The 24,172-nt window shown below is 39.7% G+C and overlaps 1 protein-coding gene across 2 annotated transcripts; it reads left to right on the top strand.

Moving 5' to 3' along the window:
• Window positions 1-134: 134 nt before the first annotated feature.
• Window positions 135-23,481, top strand: AP3S1 (adaptor related protein complex 3 subunit sigma 1). Of its 2 annotated transcripts, XM_035099758.3 has the most exons (7): window positions 135-364; window positions 4,059-4,150; window positions 5,652-5,763; window positions 8,905-8,976; window positions 11,909-12,016; window positions 14,525-14,566; window positions 22,934-23,481. In XM_035099758.3, exons 1-6 carry the CDS (start codon window positions 296-298, stop codon window positions 14,558-14,560), a joined length of 489 nt encoding a protein of 162 aa, XP_034955649.1. In that variant the 5' UTR covers window positions 135-295; the 3' UTR covers window positions 14,561-14,566; window positions 22,934-23,481. The 2 variants fall into 2 exon arrangements, with proteins under 2 accessions (XP_034955649.1, XP_034955648.1); XM_035099757.3 differs by lacking the exon at window positions 14,525-14,566.
• The last annotated feature ends 691 nt before the right edge of the window (window positions 23,482-24,172 follow it).

Here is a 24,172-nt window from a genome sequence, read left to right as displayed (position 1 = left end):
TCGCTCTCATAGGCTCCTGCCAGGGGCACGTGACCGCGCCGCCGCCGCCGTTTTGTCCCTCGCGCGCTTCCGTCCTTGTAGTTCGTGTCAGTCAGATGACGGTTCCCCCCATCGCTTCTACTCTTCTCGTCGTCACGTGAGCTAGGAGCGGTTCAAGCGCCTGTGGTGTGTTTCGGTAGAGGCGGGTTTTTAGGGGGCCGGAGTCGCGGGCCCCGGACTGGGGGAGGCGCAGAGCCCCCCCACCGCAACCGCCTCTCTCTTTCGGCTCTTCAGCAGCAGCTGCTCCTCCCTCACCATGATTAAAGCCATCCTGATATTCAACAACCATGGCAAGCCGCGGCTCTCCAAGTTCTACCAGCGCTATGTGAGTGGGGGCGAGGAGAGGTCGCCGGGAAGCGGGGGGCGGGCGGGCCGGACTCGGTGGCATGGCTGTGTGGCGGGGGAGCTCATTGCGAATGAAGGGGGGGTCGCCGTCGCTTCCCTTGGCGCTGCGAGGCAGGTGCCCTCTTCTCTTCCCTCAAGATCAGTGCAGGATTTATGTATAAGCTAAACAGCTGTAGCTTAGGGCCCCACACTCTTGAGGGCCCCCCCAAAAAAATGTAAAGGAAAAAAAATCTGGATGTACTTGGATAAAATACATATTTTGTTATGTGGAAATGGCTTTAGATACCTATTAGATCCATAAATAGCTATTAGATCCATAAATAGCTATTAGATCCATAAATTATCATATAGCATATATTCAACACAAAAAAACAGCGACCATTTGTTGTTGACAAAGGACAGCTGGACATATAAAGGGCCCCATTAGCTTAGGGACTCATCAAACCTAAATCCGGCCCTGCCCAGGCGACGCCCTTCGCTCAGGCGGCTCCTGTCCAGAGAGACGTATATTCCTCTCTTCCTCCCCTAGGGAAAGCACTCTGCACATGTTCCCTCCCTCCTAGGCATTTCTTCTCTCTCTCCCCCAGCCCTGGTGTTGGCGCTGGCCGTTTGCGCTGCCGACTTGAATAAGATAATGGGGAGGTGGGGGTGAGCAGGTAAGCCCTGCCTCATAAAACCAATCACATGACATCGCACACGTACACCATTGGAATGGCAATGCTCATCCACTTTGGAGGGGGGCCCACCCCACCTTATTTGGGGGGTAGGGGTTGAAGGGCCTCGGTCCCTAGGAGTCAGCTCCTGTGCTGCTCTGCATCACCTGCCGACCGTATCCTGGCCTCCAGGAGCTGTAGAATTACTGGCTCATACCCATAGGCCCACCATCACAAGCATGCCTTGTGAGAAGTTAGGTCACCGGGTCATCTGGCTCATGGTTGTCCCCGACAGCAGCGGCTCTCCAGGTCTGTGACAAGTGCCTTTTTAATAGAGATATAAGAGCATGACGTGTCGCCCACTAGAGGTAACAACCCTCCCAGTGCCTTAGCTATTGGGGGAGGGGGGCTAGCTGGTTTTTTTTTTTTGCCCCTGGTGAAGTCTCCAGAGGGGTGCCATTGAGGCTCCCAGCCTGTGTGTGTACGCAAATGCGCATGGGGGTGCCAAGCTTGGTCTTTGACCCCGGTGAAATAAAGCCTAGTTTCACCCTGACCCCTCTCTTGTGCAAAACAGACATTGCCATCACCAGAGTTACAACTGCCCACCATGAACAACCCAACCAGTGGTTTCATGTAGATATTAGATGACACTGGGGACAGTGTTGCCCCTAAAACGAGCTCCACCTATGCTTTTCAGTTCTGCATATCAAGACTAGTCTTAGTCCATGTAAGGGAAACAGCAAGCAGCTAGCTCCATCCACCTTGTAGCCATACTGCAGGACTGAGGAGGCAAGAAATGTTCCAAAGATGTTGCCCATGGATGTGCGGGCACAACACAAGTCCTTTGTATTGCTCTGCTTTCTTTTGGACCACATCAGCGAGGCCAAGAGAGGGGAATCTTGTTATATGGGTGACCCAGAACCTCCATACACACTGTCCAGGCTTGTGCCCTGGGAGATCACTTCAGTGCTGCTACCCAGCGGTTTGACTTTGCCCCCCAGAGGCGAACTCCATTGTCTCTTGAGACAGACAGATGCCAACTACAGCAACAACAATGGGAGATTAAATAGTTAAGCTGAATGGTGAAGAAAGATAAATGTTAGTGGCACAGGGGGTTGCTTTGCTGTATTTTAGCACATTGGGCTGAGCAGGATGGGTAGGAGGATGACAGCTCTAACGGTATTTTAGTGGGTAAGATGAGAAGCAGGTGATTATTGTTTGATGCAGAAGAGTTCTTATGTTGCCTGTTAGCTGATGCTTCCTTCTAATTAGTGACATGTGATACTCAGCCAGGCTTTGGGGTTATGGTTGGTATTGATCCTGAATGGTTAGGAATTCCAAGTTTGTAGTGGTTGGCACTATTAAATACACACACACAGAAAGGGTACTAAAAACTGGATGTTTGTTAGCAGGACAGAAATGTGTAGGGGATGTCACTTTTAAAGGTTGCTTTCCATATGACAAGAGGGGAAATGGTGCTACCATTTCCAATCAGAAAATTTTGAGTATCCTTAAGTCTATTTTGTACTTGTGGTCATTCTGTTTGTGCTATGTTTGCACATTTAAACTCAGATACATTTGCTATCCATGATGATGTATTTGCTGGGGTTTTTTAATACAAAGAAGAAAACTTGTTAAAAAGTTGTTACATGTCAACCCAAAGTGACTCTTAAAAGGTAAAGGAACCCCTGACTATTAGGTTCAGTCATGACCGACTCTGGGGTTGCAGCACTCATCTCGCATTATTGGCCGAGGGAGCTGGTGTACAGCTTCCAGGTCATGTGCATGACAAAGCCGCTTCTGGTGAACCAGAGCAGCACACGGAAATGCCGTTTACCTTCCCACTGTAGCGGTACCTATTTATCTACTTGCACTTTGACGTGCTTTCAGACTGCTAGGTTGGCAGGAGCTGGGACCGAGCAACGGGAGCTCACCCCGTCGCAGGGATTTGAACCACCAACCTTCTGATCGGCAAGCCCTAGGCTCAGTGGTTTAACCCACAGCACCACTCTTAGTTGGTTCCTTTACTTGGTGATTGTCAGAGGGAAGAAGGATAGAATGAGAACTATGCTGTATAAAAATTGCAGAGCCATTGTCCTTAGCAACTCCAAAAGTTCTTATTTTTTTTAGTCATTTTTAAATACTGCAAAAATGTATTTGCATAAGCAAAGCTTGTTTCTTGTGTTGTGCTAATATAGAAATTTTATAATGTGGTAGAGTTACAGAACATCTTAGGTGAAGTAAGTGCAAAAAACTTGTCAAGAAGGATTTTTGAATGCATCTTGTGAAAGTTTAAGGGGCTAGGTACAAATCTGATGTTTGTGTCTTTTTTGTGCACAGCATCTTGCTTGACATGATGATTTGACTATGCTTCAGAGGATGAATCCATGTTTAGGTAGTTACTCAGTTCTATGCTTTGAGAGTTAAACTAGAGGGATAGCTATGGTAGCCTTTTGCAGCGAAAACAATCTTAAGAGTTTTGTGGCACCTTAGACAAACAAATTTATTGTAAGTTGATGTCATAATAAATTAGTCAGTTCGTAAGGTGTGGCAAAACTCTGATAATGAATTAGAAATGGAAAAAATGTGGCTGTGCAAAATATACTAGTCTAAAGTTTTAATGTAGTAATACTGGAATTGGATCAGTTTGTGTGTAATAAATAATTTAGTTTAAATGCTACTCTTGCCCCAAAGCAAAATCTGAGATCCTAGTTGAATTTCCCCCTGAAGAAATCAGTTTCAGCATTTATGTACAGTATTACCCATTCAGAATAATGTTATTTTCCCCCCTCTTGCACTAGGATGGAGATATTTCTGTATGTTGATATTTTGTCTATTTCGGAAACAATGTGTGGTATGGAACAGTACCAAGGGCGTGTTTGCATGTGTATATATTACATTATATATTCCTCCTAAAATGTTGTACCAAAATTGTGGACAGGGATGGAGCAGTGCTTATGTTATCCAACTGTATTTAGAAATATAGATTGTTTTACTACCCTAGTATCTTTTCCCCCCCAGAGTGAAGATACACAGCAACAAATTATCAGAGAAACATTTCATTTAGTCTCAAAACGTGATGAAAATGTCTGTAATTTCCTAGAAGGTGGCTTGTAAGTATCCTGAATTGTATCCACAGTTGTTAAAGTGAAATATGAAGGTGGTGAAAAGTATCCTACTTTGAAGACTTGACACGTCAACATTATTTTGATTTTGTACAAGTGCAACATCAAAACCCATGACATTTCCTATAAAATGTTTAGGCTTAGAAGACAATGTGCATATTCTGCTGTGATGCTTACTTATTTGATGGTGGCCAGAATTGTCACTGGTGTCATAGGGTTGTATGGAGTGTAGTTAGAGGAAGGGTAATGCCTCTGGTAGGGTAAATATTGTGCTCCCTCTGGGGTAGTTTCTCCACCTTTGGTCCCCATCCTACACTCAGCTCTCACCTGTGATTCCTAGAAGCTGTCAGCATGCAACAGCAGCCACACTCTGGGAGATGGCTTTGATTGGCTGGCTAAACCCAGGTGCAGATCTTCTGGGATTCAAGGTCCCTTACTATGTTAGCAAGCACATGCTGTTGCATTAGGAACACCACTCTCAGCTTAATACACTGAGATATGAATGATCCTTTTGTTTGCCTGTCCCTTTGCATATACCCAAAGTGATTCAGTAAGTCTCTACTTAGCTGTAGCTTTCTGTTTTGCCTGAATTGGCAATCCATGGCTACCAGCTTTAGAAGAAGGCATACATGCATTCTTATCTAGTGTTGTTCTTCATTTGGATAGTTACCCTTTTCAGTACCAGCGTAGGTTGATGTTTGTACATTACCTGTTATATTTTACGTTACAATGTTTGTACATTTTATATAATATAGTCTTTATTATGAGGAGTCACTGCCTACTGATCTAAATGGTTTTGACTTTAATGTGTGTTTTATTTATTTGACAACATGTATATTCTGTTTGATTGTAATAAAACCCTCAGAGTGGTTTACCAAAATACCCAATACAATTATCAGTAAAAGAAATCAAGAACAAATATTCAAAACATGCAAAAAATAATTAAACTCAACAACAAGCTAAAACCAGATTAAAACACATGACATGGATACATGTCTGGATAGGCTTGCCTAAAGTAAAATGTTTGTAGCAGGTGTTGAAATGACTACAGGGAAGATGCTTGCCCCATGTCAACAGGCAGGAAGTTCAAAAGTGTGGGTGCTGCCACACTAAAATCCAGATTTCTTGAAAGGGCAGAATAAGTGTTATGTGGCATTTGTAACAGTGCTAATTGTCCAGATTGAAGAGGCTAAGTGGCCATATATGGAGTAAGGGAGTCTTGCAAGTATAATAGAATTGGAAGGGATCTCAAGGGTCATCTACTCCAACCCCCTGCAATGCAGAACACACAGTCTCGATATAGTTCCCTATCAAATTTGGGACCGTACTGGACCCTGGTTAAGCTTTGCAATGTGCTAACAGTTTTATTGTTGCACCACTAGGGGGAGCTGTCCCCAATTTTACCAGCTAGTTTAAAAAATGTAGCTGCTAACAAATGCAACTTGGAATGTTGCAGTTAATTGTTAATGTTTATCTTGTTTTGTTTTAGATTAATAGGTGGATCTGACAACAAATTGATATACCGACATTATGCCACATTGTACTTTGTCTTCTGTGTTGATTCTTCAGAAAGTGAACTTGGCATTTTAGATTTAATACAAGTAAGTAATCTATAGAGGATTTTGTATGTTTTTGAGCTGTTGTTTTTCTTTATTTTATCTACTAATAAAGAAATAAATCTACAGTGTCCATCATTAAATGTAAGGTAATGAGATCCTGAAGTGTTTATTCCGCTAAAAATATTTTGGGTGAACTACTTTTACCTTTACCTTTAAGGCGTGACATGCCCCTGTACATATAATAATACTGACAATATTTCTCAACACTGAGTATTAATACTTGTATGGGGAGGAAATTATGTAACATTGTCCACACTATTGTATGTTTTGCTTCTGGTATTGGTGCTAGGAAGCTGATTGGGAGCTAAGTTTCTTCCTTTGAACAGAAGCTCACTTGGATTGGGTGCTCTGGAGAACCACTCTTAGAACAAAATATTTCCTGGATGTGATAACAGCTTGGAAAATAAAATATATTCCCACTGGAAATGAGGCACTAGGTTTTCATGATCTGCAAAAATAAGGAATCATTTCTGAAAGCGTTTCTGTTGCTATTCATTTTGTATACATATGTAATCTGTGGTAATCAAGTGGTGTACGTTTTTGTAACTTCTCAAACCAATTCCGAAGGCAACTGTGTGCATGCTTGGGAGTAAGACCTACTGAACTTAGTGGAATGTACTTCTGAATAAACATATATAGAATTGTGCTGCATGCTTATACTTTTGAAATGTGTTAGATATATAAGAAGTCAGCAGTTTAGGATGTGAATGTTTAACAGGGCTACGTGGGTTTTGATAAATGCAATCTGAGTCAGGACCATTCTGGTGATGTGGCTAGAGTGGTAGGACATGGAAAACAATTAAATGCTATAATCCTCACCAGGTAGTCTTTGCAAGCCTGTTTTTAGCCTGTAAAGCTGTTATCAGGCTAAAATGCCACTTTTTATGCTTATTTTTTAATTAATTAAAGAAGGGGCACATTCTATTTTGTTCCACAAGAGGGTGTCCTACCACAGCAAAACAAAAGGCCAGCTGTAGTGTGGCACTCATTGTCCAAGTTTGAAATGATTCTGGGAATTTTAGTTGTAATACACATACCCAGGGAGGCTTGCCTGGGGCCTCATTACATATCTTTAGGTGCCAGGCAAAAACATTCCCAGGTCTTGGACTTACTAAACTATCTATGGTCTTTTAAACTTTGTGTTTGGGGCAGGATGTTAGGGATTTTTTTGGTCATTGTGGTATGTATTTTTGTGTTCTTACATTGTAAACCACCCTTTGATCTGTGGATGAAGGTCAGTACAGAAATTTAATTAATAAGAATAACTATAACATAACAAAAGTAGTCATCAACAATAAATAAAACATTTAAAAATACAAAACCAAACTAAATAATCTAAAATAAAGAAACAAAAAGAACAACAGGAACCCCTCCCAACAACCCTCCCCCCAAAAACCCAGTCTGCTCATGTTATGATGCCATGTAACCTTGTACAAATATGTTTTTATTAATATTTTGTTAGCAAAGAGAATCCATTCAGTAAGCTTGAGTTCAGAAATTTGTTCACTTTATAAAAATATTTATGGGTGTCTCTCAGGAAAAATCTGTATACAGCTACTGGGTAACCTATTGTGCTTACTTAGAAACGAAAGTCTAGGACTTTTCATATATGAGATGCATTCTTGGATAATCCTCAGGATGGGCCTAATCCGTCATGCCATATATCCCTGCTCCCATCATGCTTCAAAATGCTTATATTTGGTGAGGCTGAAAGCTGAGGGTGAGCTAGGAAAGGAAGCAAGGGCAGTGTTGTTGATGGGCAAAACAAAAATCTTAACCCATTAATTCCAGGTCTACAGTGCAGCTCCTAAAAATGGTTCATGCAACCTGTCAGTGCAGATGGTTTAACTGATAGGAATAAAAGCGTTTATAGCAATAGAGAATGAAGTAAAGTTCCACTGAACTCTAGGGGATCAAATGATCCTTTCTATTTATCTAGATTGTTTTAATTGAAAGGAATGTATTCAGTGCTATTTTTCTAGAAACAGAGGTGCCGGAACTCACCATAAACACCTCCCTTGCTCTCTTATATTAGCAATGGCACTCACCTGAGAGGTGCCGGAACTGAGTTCTGGTGAGTTCTGGCTGAAAGAAAGCCCTGGTTGTAATACACCTTGAAGGCTTGGTAACCCCAACTTCCTCTTTTTGGTGCATATATAATGCATTTTTCCCCTCACCGCTTTCCCCTTGTACTGAAGGTCTGTATTTTTTACTATTAAAACATTCTGGCAGAATTTTAAACGGCAATATTTGAAAGCAGGAAGAAAATCATTTTGATAGGTGCCACCCTGGCCCACTAGGAGACATTTAGTGATTTCCGGGGAAAATATTTTCTACCTAAGATTGTTCCCTAATGTTTGGGAGTCCAGTTGAGGCAAATGTCTAGCTTTAATGAACTCTGTTGCTCTTTCCCAGAACATTTTAATATGTTTTGGTTGTATATAGTCAGTATAAATGCTGCTTTTAGTAATAGCCTTATGTAGTCATGAATTAAATAAAGTAAGTTTCTGTCTCCTTTTAAATCTGCATGCATTTCTGCGTGTTTGTGGCAGAACATCATAGCTCCTAAATAGAAGCAGTATGAGGGTGCTGCTTGTATACTACAAATGGCTCTAGCTTTAGCAGATAATAAAGCAACTGTCTAGAAATTTTAATGCGATGTTCAGGCAATGCCTGTCTGTTTGGGCAGATGAAACTAAATGTTAAATTGGTCAGTCCACTCTCAAATCTGTTTTGTTGTTGTTGTCAGGTTAAGCATTTCAGCATGTCTGTATAAACTGTTCCACAAAAATTTGATAGTAAAGCTTTCAGACCATAGTAACAGACACAGTGTGAAGTATTTAAAGTAATAAAGTGTGAATTTTGTTTGAAGCATGCTATATTTGACTAAGGAACAGTAATGTCAAGCTATCACATTAGTGAAGTTTGATCTTCAATAACGTACAGTATTTGGGATCTGCCAAGAGAATCCCCTGTGTTAACCCCACATGTTATACAGATGCATTAAACTTCCATAAATCTTTATGGTCTTCTGTGTTCTGATTGCCACATTTACAGTTTGTCCAGAATGGAATGATGGAGTTGCTATAAAACTTTGACCCCTTGCAAATTTTCTCCCCACAGGTATTCGTAGAAACGCTAGACAAGTGCTTTGAGAATGTCTGTGAACTGGATTTAATTTTCCATGTGGATAAGGTAGTGTGGTGAGCTGCTGTAACATGAATGCAAAGTATTCTGTTGACCAGAAAATCACATTCTTGTATCTGTCAGAATGGTAAACAGTCCCTTTCCTTGTTCAAATTTCATCATTTTATATTAGCTATATATAAATATACCCTGAGAAATGAATAGTAAAATTCACCTGTATTTTCGAAAACGTATTTGCAGTATTGCTTTTGTCAAGTCAAACCTCCTGACCTCCATTTTACTGATCTGCTATTCTACACATGGTTTCCTTGCCCTGAATACTGCAGACTTAACTTCCAAGACATAACAATGCATACAATTGTGATATAAAAGAAAGACAGGGGGGTATACAGAAAACCCCTTGATTCCCTTGGCATATAGTCTTAATTCAGAATTGTAAGTTACTTTTGACGTTCTCCTATCTGTTAGCTGCAGAAAAGCATGACTCAGGCTAGTATATTGTCCATGGGAACATAATTTTCCATGCAGAGAAGAACATATTGCTTAGGCAGTAAAAACAAAAAAAGAAAATCGTGTGGGTTGAAAACTTAAAAGTACTTGTCCCACTCCCCACCCCCACCCCCCAGTTGTAGAACAGCTTGATGCTTGTTGAGAGAATGAGGCAGTGGAGGGAATAAGCGGCTTAATTCTTCCATTAGGGAAAGACACAACAGGCCAGAAGTTTCTGTAAAGAACATAAAGTTGCTTTTAATGGTTGTCAAGATTTCTTCCACATGAGCATGACTTGTTAAGTATCTGCACTGCCAAGTTTATAATAACTTGCAGCAGAAAGGCAGTTGGTTAAAGATACTAGAAAACAACTTTTCTGAGCGCCTTAACTGAACTTGCTCCCTTGTATAGGGAATTTTCCCCCACCCTCCGGTTTCACTGTTTGACACCTCTTATAGTTCCTCTGAGGCTATTGTTACTTCTTCCAAGAAATTAGATGTGGACTAGAACAGTAAATGTCTGTTTATGACGACTAGCAAGCTCCTCCCACCCTTTTCCTATGGGAAGTATTCCTCCTTACTAACAATTGCTAATTTGTCTCTACATCTGGATTTGAAGGAGGATGAAAAAAAATTGCCCTTCCAGTTTTTAAGCACATTTTTAAACACTCTTCCACCCTGAAGCCGATATGTTTTCAGTGATGTGATTTCTGAGCAATCTAATATTTTTGTGCTTCCTAGGCTAAGTCTTATTCCCCCATGGCTTACGCCTTCCCTCTTTGTTGATTTCTGCAAATCTGTTCCTTGCCAAGGTATTTTGAAATAGGCAGAAAAACAGCTATTGGGATAAATCATGTAATCTAAGTGCACTTACCCTGATTTGCGCAAATTAAGCGCATAGAGCCCTCACTGGAAATCATTGTCCTGGAATGTTCTATGTAACTTATATACAGGCAACTCCCCATTTATGCGGGGATTGAGTACCGCCCTGGCCCCTTGGGGTGTCGAAAATGATGTGTGTATCAGGTGTCACACGGGCCGATTGTGTGCAAATGGGGAGTTGCCTATACTGCATTTGAAATGCCAGAGTAGTTGCATATGTTGCACAGTAATGCTTGAAGCAGATACAATACCTGAAATATTGGTAACTGCAAAAAATGATTCAGCTGCATGCAATGTATGTTAGCCTGCAGCCAAAGCACCTGAAGGTTCTAGATTTTAATTATTTAATTTCAAATATTTTTTACAAGTGTGAGATCCCATGTCTCATTTTACTGGAAAATGTTCAATGCGGCAGCTCCCTGAACTGGATTAGTATTTTATTTTATTTTTAAAAAGTTCTACTCTACATTGTGTTATGAGTTAAAAACATGTGCTGACAGTGTTCTGCAAACGTGGAAGCTTTTATAGCTGAGGAAGAAATATCCAGTATGGACAGCTGGTAAACATAGGATATACAGGCATCAATATGTAATCTTTATGCAACACTTGCAAACAATTTGAAGGGCCTCATAAAGGAGGTATGCAGTTTTGTGTTGGGTGATCTGGCAATCACACGTTTTCTAAGGGTCTTTAAGATTAAGTCCATAATATTTTAGCTGCATCTTATGAGCAACCAGTGTTACAGCTCTAACTTAAATGTTTGCTATGTTACTAATTTTACAAAGAAGAAGGGAATTTAAGAGCCTAACCCCCTGCAATGCAGGAATCTCAACTAGACAATGCATGACAGATGGCCATCCAACCTCTTGTAGGAGTCTGTTCCACTGTCAAACAGCTCTTACTGTCAGAAAGTTCTTCCTGATGTTGAGTCAGAATCTCCTTTCTTGTAACTTTAATACATTGGTTCGAGTCCTACCCTCCAGAGCAGGAGAAAACAAGCTTGCTTCACCCTCCATGTCCTTTAGATATTTGAAGATGGCTATCATATCTCCTCTTAGTCTTCTCTTTACTAGGTGAAACATACTCAGTTACCTCATAAGGCTTGGTTTCCAGACCCTTTACCATCTTAGTTGCCCTTCTCTGCACATGTTCCAGCTTGTCAACATCCTTCTTATATTTGTGAAGCTGGTTCTTCCTGCCTAAGTGCAGAACCGTACATTTGTCCCTGTTGAAATTTGTTTTGTTAGGTTGGGCCCAGTTCTCCAATCTATCAAGGTCATCTTGAAACCCACTTCTGTCTTCAGTGGCAATGGCTACCCCTCCCAGTTTGGTGTCATCTGCAAATTTGATTAGCATCACCTCAGTTTCATTGCCCTAATTGTTTATAAAGACATTGAACAACAACGGCCCAGGGCAGAACCCCACGGTAACCCATTTGCCACTTTTCCCTAGGATGATGAGGAACCATTAGTGAGCACTCTTTGGGTTCGGTCAGACAGTCAGCCACAAATCTGCCTAATAGTTTCCTCGTCCAGCCCACATTTCACCAGCCTCTCTGCAATAATATTTGATTAATTTCTCTTGCCTTTGTTTTGTCTCATTTTTTTTAGGTCCATAATATTTTGGCTGAAATGGTGATGGGCGGAATGGTTTTGGAGACAAATATGAATGAAATTGTCACCCAAATTGATGCTCAAAATAAACTGGAAAAGTCTGAGGTAAGAATGGAAAGAATTGAAGCCAATTGGAGCATGGTCACACAACCTGCATGATTTGAAACTGTCATGTATTGTTTAGTATTGCCTTAGCTACATGTACAAATAAGCATTTAGTATGTAGCATGTTAAAGCCTTTGTTGATTGCTGAAATAGCTGAACATCCCCCTTTCCTTCTATTGAACTCCCACCTGCCATTGGCATCTGTGTATAGAAACATTTCTGAGCTTCCTTCAGTCAAGGCTTAATTTTGTGTTGATTTGTTAGAACACCCTATTGAAGGGTGTGTGCATGTTAAACAGAAATGAAACCTGTTAATAAAATGCAATTGCTAGAGATTGCTAACCTGCATCCCTCCAGATGCAACCGAACTGCAGCTTCCATGATCTCTGACCATGAGCTGGGGCTAGTTCAGTAACATCTGGAGGGTCACTGTTTAATCACCCCTGTGGCATACAGTGGCCAAAGAAGCTTGAGCAAGAAATAGATCAGCACGGCTAATCATAGATTCTGAAGTGCTATCTAGTTCGACACTATAGAACTTGGTGAATTTGACATCTAGTACCACTTCATCCTAGGAACGATTTATTTTCCTTCCTAACAATGTAAGCCGGTATGTCTGGAGTTACACAGCCAGAGTGTTAAACCAATGGGCACCTAGAAATTGATAAGGTATCTTGCCTTTCCCACAAATAATGATCTGAGAATATGAAAGGCATAAACCCGGGGAAAAATAAGGAATTCTTATAGTCAAGCTAAATGACTGCATTTCAGTCTTTTTTTTTTAAAAAAATTTTTTTTAAAAAAAAAATCAGTCCTGGAGGGCATCGCTTTAATGCTTTCCCCATGCTGTTCCTCCCCACTCCACCACTACTGGAGGAGAACAGTTGCTATGAGGGCAAATCCCTTCCCTTCCAGGGCAAATAGCTTCAGTCATTCATTTAATGTCCCATCTAGTTTCAATTCTTAGTCTTTTGTATATAAACAGATATGGCACACATTATCCTTGTGCTACCTACAAATGAAACTCATTTTCCAACTAGTTTGCTCATAAAATTGAGAGGTGAGTTTCCTAGCACTTTGTATTGACCCTTCACATAGCTTTTGCAATTTGGTTGGACATCCTCCGTCCCTTTGCCTACCTTATGTACATTTAAGACGAGCAGAAGAGCATTGGCTGAGAAGCACAGAAATTTGGTAGGTCATGAAACAATGCATGGCACTATGCCAGTGCAAGAATATCAGCAAAGATCTAATCAGTGAAAACTAGAATCTGACTTTAAATTATGCAGAACTGAGTTTGAAGCACAGTTTAAACAAAAGCCAAGGTTTAAATTATTGATCTGTGATTTGGACTGTCAAATAATTAATTCTCTCGAAGCAGGCCACTTAAGTAAAGTGGACAAGCTTAACCTCAATTTCCATTGTTTCATCTACTCAGCTTATATTTTCTGTATAAAACTTGACAGGTAAATAATGGAAAAGTAATTAGATCATAGTGGCTTTATCTTTACTTAGAACCACTTCTTGTTACAAGACCAATTAAAAGAGTGGATTAAAAAAAGGCAACATAATCTCTGGAGATACTAATTGGTCCTTTTTAAGCTACTTGACATATTCTTTTGAAGATCTACTTGTTAACATATCAACTCTTACTTCAACTAATCCAAAATATTTGCTTTGATCCAAAGTGCCCCTTCTGCTTGTGTGCAGTGTGTGTGTGTGTGTGTGTGTGTGTGTGTGTGTGATTCCTCTCAGCTCCAGCACCCCATGCTATTCCGAAGTGTCCTCTGACCCTCGGGTGCATTTTTAGGAAGCGTGAGTTGCAGTGGGAATAAGCGGAAGGGAAAGCCCTGGCCCGTGCTCATGTGGCTCTTTGGATCCAAGTCATTAGTTCACCTATTTGCTTATCTCAATTGGTGTACAAAGCTCATTTTCCAAAAGTGAACGGAATTGGTTCCGGAGGCTGTAGATTTAATCTTCCTAGCACATAACTTGGAAGTCAATCCAGAGCAGTGTCAAGTTTGTTCAGCTTTTAGAGAGTTTAGCCTCCACTGCACAGCCCATTTCCCCTGGATGGTTTTGTTACAAGTGAATAAGGCTGTTTAAATGGGTGCATTATTGCCTTGGAAATCAATGATTTTTTTAAAAACATGATAATGTTTGTCAGCTGAATTTGTAGGGCAGGATATGGAACAACAGCACCTTCTGCTTTTCTCTTTGCAAGCTATCAACAATTTTAGCTGTTAGTTTCTGATACCTGTTCACAGAAGCAGAAGTCATGCCATTCGCTCTAAAAGTTAGTAAGACTTCAAGCCTTTAGTAAGAGAGTTTAGGATAAGGATTTGTCAGGCACTATCAGTGACATGGAAGGTGTCCTATATAAAAGCTGGGATACTTGTGGTGTACTTGCAGTGTTCAGCTGGGTGTAAATTTGGTCGTTTAAGTCACTCCTCATTTTTTTCCAAACCACCTGATCTTTTCTAGTTCTTTCCATTCTTCTCTTTACAGACCTTTATCTTTCAGTCTCCCAGACAGGACAGGTAGATCCAGGTATTGCCAACTTTCAGAAAAAAAAATGTGCTTCTATAAAATAAAGGGAAAGCAAAATGATGTCAAAGGGCAATGACTAAATTAGGCCAGACTCAAAAATTATGTGTTGATAAACCCATATTTAGTCTTTGTAGCCTACTTTTTGTGCTAGTTTCCCCTCATCTTTTATTGCCTGTAGTGTATTTACTAGATTGTCATTGACTTCATATATTTTTATTTTTACTTTCCCCTTTCATTAGTGTTCAACTTTAGAATTTATATATTTTTTTTAAAAAAATGTAGCTTTAATATTTGTATGCTCTCATTATGAAGCAATCTGATTGTGCTAGTGCAAATGTAATGCTTCCAATTGCTTACGCAATCAGAAGCAGAAATCAGGGTGTGTGTTTCCTCTACTCTGCTCCCATTTGTTCCTTCTGGAGCTTGAGTTTTACCATCTGGCTTAACCATAACATAACTCTTAGGTCAGCTATTAAGTAAGGCTGTTTAGGCTTTCTGCTTAATGAGAATCTGAAACTAAGGTTCCGAGCTGATTTAAAATTCTGGATAAAGAGGAACCCTGGCTATCCTCAGTTATAATTAACATCACTGGTGATGTAACACTTAAACATGGAGAATGCCACAAGGACTTCATACTCTAGAAAGGAGAGAGAGTAGCAGCACATCATCTCATGAACCACTTCCAATTGCTTAAAAAAAAGTTTGCAAGGACTATTGATCCCCAATTACAAATGCAGTAATACAAATGGAATATTTTAAGTTTTGCAGAATAAACTTTATTGGTGTGGAAGCATGGATAATCCCAAGGGTAGGGTTTGAATTTAGTGGAGCTTCTGCTCACACTTGCAGATGGCGTCTTGGATTTCTGCCATCATGTGACATTGGGAACTATCCTAGAGGGTTGTATGACCCTTGGAAATGACTGTTAGGGGGCAGCAGCAGGAAGCAGGTGGGGAAGCCACAGTCCATGGTCAGAATGTTATTCTTAAGTAAGTGTGATGCTCCAGGGAAGGAATTTTCCACTTTTTACTTGTGAGGTAATAGTGCTAGAGAAAAAGAGCTACCTGATGAAGCTTTCAAAATTAGCTGCTTGTGTATTTTCAAGCTAATGCCAGAAATGAATCTTAGAAGTGTGTGTTATTAAAAGGCAGCTGAGATTCAGGGAACAAAAATCAACCCCACACTGTATTGTGGATGGATGCATGAATTAAATAAATAGCCCCACTGCCACATGAATTGAGCTGTAATGGTACATATTGCAAACATAGTGCAACTAATTTGTATTATTAAAATTTACATAGAGATATTCTATGAGTCTGTGCTTTAACAGAGATTCCTGCATTGCAGGGGGTTGGACTAGATGACCCTTGGGGTCCCTTCCAACTCTGCAATTCTATGAGTCTTACCGTATGATTTTGAGAACTAAAATTTTAAAAGAAGTTTCAAGCAGTCAAAACTTGTGGAAATTAAAAACCAGTCAGAGGAGTAATGTACAAATGATGAGAATCCTTTATTTTTAGAACTCAGTGAATTTAAATAACTTCCACAGAAAGGGAATTGTACACAGTAAGCTTCAAAAGGGAGATATTTCTGGGTAGACTTCATAAGAGAAGAAAAAAAGCTGCAATCGTAGTTCTGTATACACTAAATGTCAGATGGACCCTTGACCCCGTTGGTTACAAGTAAAATCCTACTATAATACCTTACTTGTACCACTATTATCTTTGAAAGGAAGCTTCAGATATTTGTTCTAATTGTTTTAGAAGATGAACATTCTCTATAGAACAGGTTGTTAGCTAATTTTAAAATGTTATAAGTAGCTAAATGTGTCTTCATTCAGTTAAACGGTGGGTGGGAGCAATGGCTTAAAGTGGCTATATTGGACAGGATTCAACCTAAAAGTGACCAAAATCATGGAAGAATTTTGTATATTGTAAAGCATAGCTTAGATAATAAGTAACCCAGCCAGTTCAGTTATTACTCTTTGATTTAATTCCCCCAAACCACAAAAAAATTCTACAATTAAGAAAAGGGGTTTTAATTAGTGTGTGTTTTCTTTTTATGTAGTATTGCTCTATTTTACTTTCTGCTTGTATATGTTCTGTTTTTATTTTTGGGTCTGGCAATTTTTAAAGAGGACGACAAACAAACAAAATTTTTAAAAAACCATGCCCATCCATTACTATCGCTGTGATACAAGTGCTTGAAATTTCCAAGAGTATGTCTAAGTCTTCTATCTGTTTGGCATTTTGATATACTTGCAGACTTCATTTTGTTTTTTCTCTAATTCTGTTCATTTATTTAACCTCATGAGAAGAGAACATGACCATTCTTTTATATTCTATAGTGCATCCTTCCATCCTATTCATAACCCTGCTGCTTTGAATCATACTGTACTTATTCTGGGAAGAAGGGTTAATGCAGAACACCAGCAGCTGTGATATCCAAGTTTCAAACATGTGGGAGGAGTCACTTCCAAGAAAGGTGCATATAAAAGGACTCCCCTTTTATAATGAGCACAAGCTCTTGGGACGCTAACCTGTCCATATGTCTTCTAAGGAAGTTTTGGAAGGTAGCTGATAGAATCCTCCTATTCTGGGAATAATACAGATTTGAAGTGATCATAATTACACACTTTTGATGTTAATTAAACGCATGTAATGTGCTACAAAAGAGAGAAAAAATGCACAACTTCCATATTACTAAATAGTGTCCTGAAAGTTCTGTATTTTCTGCTGAAAGGGAAATAACTTTCCTAGTTGTGTGAACTTGGCGAGTGTACTTAACTGTGTCACCTCAGCCTTTTTAGCGTGCTCAGTTTATAGCCACAAGCCAGTATTTTAAGTTCTATGTCTATCCAGTGGCTTTTGATGAAGAACTGAAATGCCAAACTGCTGTGTGCTCATTTAATTTGAGATTATAAAGCAGCTGGGGAAATGTGTTGCCTGGTTAGTTGCAATTTGAGCTGTCTGTACGTTCATACTGTACTTCTAAAACTCTGTGGAAATGCTTAAATATAAATGTGTAGACAGGGTATACAATCTGTCCTTAGCAGTAAAAGGAGCACACAGATGAAGGGTGCTGAATCCTTCCTTTGTGCCTCATCTACCTTCATTCCTCTACCCACTCCCTTTCCAGCTCTGATACCAGGAGCGAGACAGGAATGGGTTTAGGAGGTAAGATGAATAAACAGGTCTCTCCCTAAGCTCCCTTTACTTTGACAGACACCATCCCATCTGTCTTATGTGAACTGGATGGGCTCACAAAAAGAAATGCATGTTTGCCACCATCTTCTGCAATTCGTTCCCAATATTTCATGCTTTTTTTTAAGGTAAAACACCCAAGTATTTATAAACATTATTACAAAACTGTTCACATTGTCTCAGAAGTACTGTGTGACCTATATCCCATGCTTAAAGTGATGTATGTTAAATCCAGCATTCTAATTTAAATTGGCAGATGTCAATTCACCAAATTAAATATAAGGTCTTGGTCCTCTTCTCTTATAGTGGTATATGGGTAAATATGTTGTCTTGTGTGTTCTGGCAGCTGCCCAGCATTTGTGGATGGGAATAACCCAAAGTGTACATATTTTCCCCACTAAGGTCTGCTTATGGAAATCATATAAAACAAAGTTGGTGTCTTTAATAGATAGTAGCCAGTTGTGGTATACATGAATACTGACATTTCCAAATGACTTCATTATTTTGGGTGTGGAAGAGTGTTTTTATGAGGTTAATAACAACAGTTTCAGGTTGGTTAAAAGAGTTTTTGGTTTTTCCCCTGTTAAAAGTAAAGTAGGGTGAATGTTTGACAGGAATAAAAAAAGGAATAAAAAGCTGCCATGTTCACCAACATAAAGCTAGAAATGTGTGTTTCCTGTTGTATGCTGATTTGAAGTGGGGTGCCAGGGTCTTTCATATTAAATTAGTTCAACTAACTGGCTGGATATGAAGGAGTTCCCAGGGCAAAGGATGAGTTCACACACTAGTCAAGTGTTTGTAGTAGACATTGGCAGGCTTGGCAGAGCACAAAAACGGTGCTACCTTGCAAATGATGTCATGGCATCAAGTGCTGCACCAAAACATCCAGTGAGCATCTCTGCTCATTCTAGCTCTAATGTATGAGCCAAATTTGCAAAAGCTGCTTATGAAGTTATGTTTACAGTCAAAGCCATTTCCTAGGCATCTGATCTTGGAACTTAATCAGCTGTTCCACCTGGCCTTTGAATGTCTGTAATTTTTAACTCCCAAGCCTTTGGGAGGCAAAATTGCTCTGTTTGAAGTTTCCTGCATCTTCACAAGACATCTGAAAGCAGCCCTGTTTAGGGAAGTTTTTAATGTTTGATGTTCTATTGTGCTTTTGATTTTGTTGGGAGCTGCCCAGTGTGGCTGGGAAAACCCAGCCAGATGGGCGGGGTATAAATAAATAATTAACAACAACAACAACAACAACAACAACAACAACAACAACAACAACTTAAGGCCATATCTGCATCCTTTTGATTCCATGAAATCCCGAGGCTGAGAACATGTGAGTGGCTGCATGTTACAGCAGTTATCTGTATTAGACCATTTATAGGTGGAAAATCATGAGTTTGCCAGGGCTTAACCAGCCATTAGATGAGACTATCACAAGATTTAGGACTTGTGAGCAAATAAAAATTGCCAGAGAGGCTGTTTACAACTACATTTCTTCTGCTTTTGATATAAATAAATAAATAAATAAGTATTCTGCCCTTCATTTGAAGATCCCAGTGTGGTTCACAGCAGAAAAATACAAAATGAGAATACAAAATACATAACAAAAAAAAAAAACCCTGGAAGAATTTTGAGGGATTATCAGAAGTTATGCATGTTTTCATTTAATTATATTCCGATTCCTGGGTTCTGGCTGGTTCACAAGGGTATGTCTTCGTTTTCCAATATGGTACCTGCTTAAGCTAACCTATCTTAAACATTCCGATTCAATAAGTGAACAAGTATAATAAATCTAGCCTTTCTAAACCTCCCCCCCCAATTCAGTTGAAAGGAACTTTGAAAAATTGAAGCAGCTTTTATGTGAAGTTATCTTCTGCTCTAAGGCTGCAGTTTTGCGCATGCATGCGTGGAAGTGAGCCACATTTAACTTGGTAGAATTTAACTTTGCAGTAAATACCTATGGTGTACACTGGCACCTCGACATACGAATGACTTGACATACAAATTTTTCGAGTTACGAAGGGAAAAAATGGGGGCGGGCTTACGAATTTATTCGACTTACGATCGAATGTGTGCCAGCCTCGCTTGGGATCGGGCCCTTGCCGGCGCCACTACCGATCTTCGTGTGACAGGCGGGTAAGGAGCGCCCACTACCTCCCGCAGCCCCTCCAGCTGCCGATCTGGCCATAGGGCCGGATCGGGCCCATCGCCGCCGCAAACATTGACCTCTCACCAGCCTCCCCACCTGTGGATCCGGCCATAGGGCCGGATTGGGCCCATCGCCGCCGCAGCCGCCGGCCTCCCGCCGGCCTACCCACCTGCCAATCCGGCCATAGGGCCGGATCGGGCCCATCGCTGCCTCCCGCCGGCCTTTAAAGTGCCTTTTTTTAAGGCCCCAGAACGAATTAATCCATTCCCAATGCATTCCTATGGGAAACATCGTTTTGACTTACGAATGTTTCTACTTACGAATGTGCATTTGGAACGGATTAAATTCGTAAGTAGAGGTTCCACTGTATTACCATATATCTCTTTTTTTGTTAATTTGGTGCTCTAATTGTATTTTCAACAATTAAATCAGCATTTTTTATTATTCTGCCTTTTTTGCAGATTTGTAATAAAACCACATACAAATCCTGATTTAAGCTTCCTAATTTTGGAAGCTAAGCCCTTTCTCTTAAAAGTGTGTGAACGTAAAAGTGAGTGTTGGGAAGGAGAAGACCTGAAGTGTCAGTTGTTAAAAAAAGCACTGACTGGATTTTGTTGGGTGACAGTCAGTTAAAGGTTAAGTAGATTAGGAACGCTGTCTTCCTCTATCCATCCCTGTTTAAATCTGGGCAGTGCAATGTGACTTTCATGCATTTTTGCAAGTGATACTAGTAATGACTAAACATTATTGCCAAATTGAGTATTTAGTGGAGGGGGTATAAGGTTGAATTTGGAGGAAGAATTTAATGGCAGAAGAAGATGAAACAGGTGGAATATCCCCCCCCCCACTTTGCTGCCATTCTGATCCCAAGCATACTCAGAAATAAGACTCATAGAACTCAGTGGGGCTTGTGTTCAAGCATGCCTGGTTGGCATATGTCTTGCAGGTTGTAACACATTTCAAATATATTTCCTTGTGAAAAGACTGCTGGAGTTTGAAATAGTTTTTGTTTACTTACATTGTATAAATACTTAAAGGGTATCTAGAAATTTTGCAGATTAAGAGGATAATGGTTTCTGGTGATCATTTAACAAGCTTTTTGAAAATAGTGAACTTCTGATATGGACAAATGCTTGTACTAGACAAAATACAGTAGCCCTCTATTTTAGATAGCCCTAATCAAGGCCAGGGGAAGGAGGCCTGAACCCTTAAACGAAATGCTTATAACACAGCTAGGCACACTGCAATGTTGCTGAGACCCCAGTTAACCACCATCTTAATACCCCATAAGCAATTATACATTTAAATTAATATAGGCAAATTTTCTATCATGGCTCCACAGCGCCTAGCAAAAGCCCTTGACTAAGGGTGCTTGTGCAGTAAGTAGCTTCTCCATGTCTAAAGGAAGAATGCAGTAGACTAGTATATGAAGCAAAATATTAAGCCAACCTTCCAGGCAAGAAGTATACTGGCTTGGCAGTATTTCGTCACAGAACAGCTTGGTGTGAGCCTGGAAAGTATTCTTCCAGAAGGAATTGTTCTCTACCCTGGATTAACTTCAAGGTAGTGTGGAACCTTAAAATTAAGAATGTAGTTAGGCAAATTTATGTGAGTATTAATGTTCATTCGTGAATCAAAGTATGTAAGAGCTAAGCCTAGCCTTGTAAAGCAGGACTGCAAGGCATAAACATCTTGGTTAATTAAATTCATTCATCTGTGCTGGCAAACATTTTGTACATTTCCCTTAAAGAACAACGCACCACAATAGTGATTTGAATATTTAAGTCTAACAGTTTTCTTTGAAGTAACTGGCAGTCCTCCATAACCCTGGTTTGCTCCTGTATTTACTAGTTTCAAAAACCAAGATGCAGTTGGGAGAGCTATGCAGATATAATGGCAAAGCTTCCAAAATCTGCATCCCTTAAACAGGGTGGGAAATGTGTATATAATAAGCTTCTAGAAATGGAGAGGATTTCTGGCATATTTTGCAAGAAGGCAAGCTCATACAAACAAATTTTGCACCCATTGGAGTGGTGACCTTTATGTTGTCAATCTCCTATCCTAAACATGGTGGCTTAGTTTTAATCATTAATGTATTTGTTTAAAGATCGGTTGTAACTACTTGTCTTCTGTGTAGATAATAATTCTGAGCACAGGGATTTTTCCTTCATAGATAAATTATGTTGACCTCAGAAGTATTGGCTCAGGAGCATTTTTCTCTAAGCCTTACAAATGGAAAGGGAAGAAGACCCAGCAAGTCAGGGATGGGAGGGACTAGTCATGTTTATATTTAGCATTTGAGTTGCCAAAATCAATTATTTAGTGTAAGCCTATGTTCTTTGGAAGGATCAACAGCCATGTAGCAGGCAGGCTCTTGTTATTTAAGTGTTCTGGATTTCATTCTTGGAACGTCCCCTGGGCCTTTGAATGAGGTGGCATGGAAAAAAGATATAGAGGTCATTCATTATTCAGTACTACTAAATGAATGATTAGATATAAAATCAGTGTAAAGATTCTTCATATTTTTTGCATATGATTTTAGTTTTCAAGCATTTGATTAAATGCTAAAGCCATAAGAAAAATAAACATTTTATATTAGAGGTAATACAAATCAATAAAAAATGGGTGATTATAAAGATTGGTCAACCAACTGAAGGTGTCAGGAAACTGGAGCAGGTTGCTTGCTGCAATGCCTGGAAACAGTAAAAATCAAAGACAGCATGAGCTTTAACTTTTATTAACCTCAATCTGGTTGTTTTACAGACTCTACATTAATTTTTCCATCAAGTTGCCATTGCACGTGTTAACCATGCTTCAGAGTTTGCGTGAACTGCTTTTTTTCCTCGTTAAATACTTCAGAGTAGTCCATTTCATTCCAATCCAAAATACCATCTGGTTTTTCTGATCTCGAGTGTTGGTGTCTGTGCATAATTATTTATGGTAATAAAGCCATCCCTGTGGTATGCGACTGAGTGTAATGTGCGCCATCTTAGTGATATCTTTTTCTTCTGTATACAGGCTGGTTTAGCAGGAGCCCCAGCCCGGGCTGTGTCAGCTGTAAAGAATATGAATCTTCCAGAGATCCCAAGAAATATAAATATTGGTGACATCAGTATAAAAGTGCCAAACCTTCCCTCTTTTAAATAATTTGTGCACTCCAGGTAAAAATGAAGAACAAATAGAAGTTGGTCGCAAATGTTTACCAAACCAATGTTTTGCTGTTTAAATAAAAGGTCATGTTACCCTGTAGAAATCCTTTATAAAATTATGTGAAGTTGATTGTGCTTTGCTTAGTAAATTTAAAGAGAGTGGGTGGTTTGTGATTTCCAAATAAAATTCCTGTGCCCATCTAAAGCAAGCATATAATGTTCTGGAAAAATAATTCAAACTGTTTCTTTACTTTGTATGACATGTTTTTTTGTATAGACTAAGCTCTGTAATTAGTACAGCAGTCCTGTATACATTCCTTCAAGTTATTTAAGATCCTGATATAAATGTTGCATGAAAGCAATTCAGCTGTATCTTCTCTTGCTTTATAAATAAAGTCATAACTATGTGGACTGCAATCATTTGTTTGTTACCTTTGTGGATAGCAATAAATGACTGTTCCATACTGTATCAACCTTAAAGTCTAGTGTATATGTCACTTGAGATGAACTCAGACACTAGTTTTCAGTCAGAAATCCTGACTTAAATTAAGTGTAGAAGTTCTGTTGTAGAATCTAGGTTCCTACAGTAATAACCACATAATATCAAACTGTATTAAAATTGGATCATATAAGCCATTTGCAATTGTATAGCGTAGGGAGGAATTCAGTGTACAGTAGTGCTAAATTAAAGTTCCTTAGCAGTATACTAGTGGCACTAGCAGAATGGCTTGCACGAGAGGAGGCACAAGAAGCCAGCATGGTTCTTGTGGCTGGCTGCGTAACAGATTGCTGTAGCCCCAATATTTCCTGTTGCACAAGCTTCCACTAGCACAGCTGCTGCACTGTACAATCATTCAAACGGTACAATCATTATTCTTTCCTTTACACTAGTGCAACATCCCTTACACTGGCAGTCAGTGAACTTTTAAGTAGAATCAGTAAAAGAAAACACAATGGAGCCTGACATTTAATAGGACTGTGGAACCACCTCTTCATAATTTTTACTTTAAATAACTATAGATGCATTAAGGGTTTGGATTTTTAAAAAACTGAATAGCTTTTGTATCTGGTTAGCTAGACCGAAAAGTGACAAATATACTTAATTGGA

This window comes from Zootoca vivipara, chromosome 10, assembly GCF_965207765.1.
Source record: "Zootoca vivipara chromosome 10, rZooViv2.hap1.1, whole genome shotgun sequence".
NCBI lineage: Eukaryota > Metazoa > Chordata > Lepidosauria > Squamata > Lacertidae > Zootoca > Zootoca vivipara.
This window is presented reverse-complemented; position numbering and strand designations above follow the sequence as displayed.

Coding starts and splice junctions, on each gene's coding strand:
- AP3S1 (XM_035099757.3), top strand. CDS start 296: ATGATTAAAGCCATCCTGATATTCAACAACCATGGCAAGCCGCGGCTC. Junction 365..4,058: donor CCAAGTTCTACCAGCGCTAT/GTGAGTGGGGGC, acceptor TTTCCCCCCCAG/AGTGAAGATACACAGCAACA. Junction 4,151..5,651: donor AATTTCCTAGAAGGTGGCTT/GTAAGTATCCTG, acceptor GTTTTGTTTTAG/ATTAATAGGTGGATCTGACA.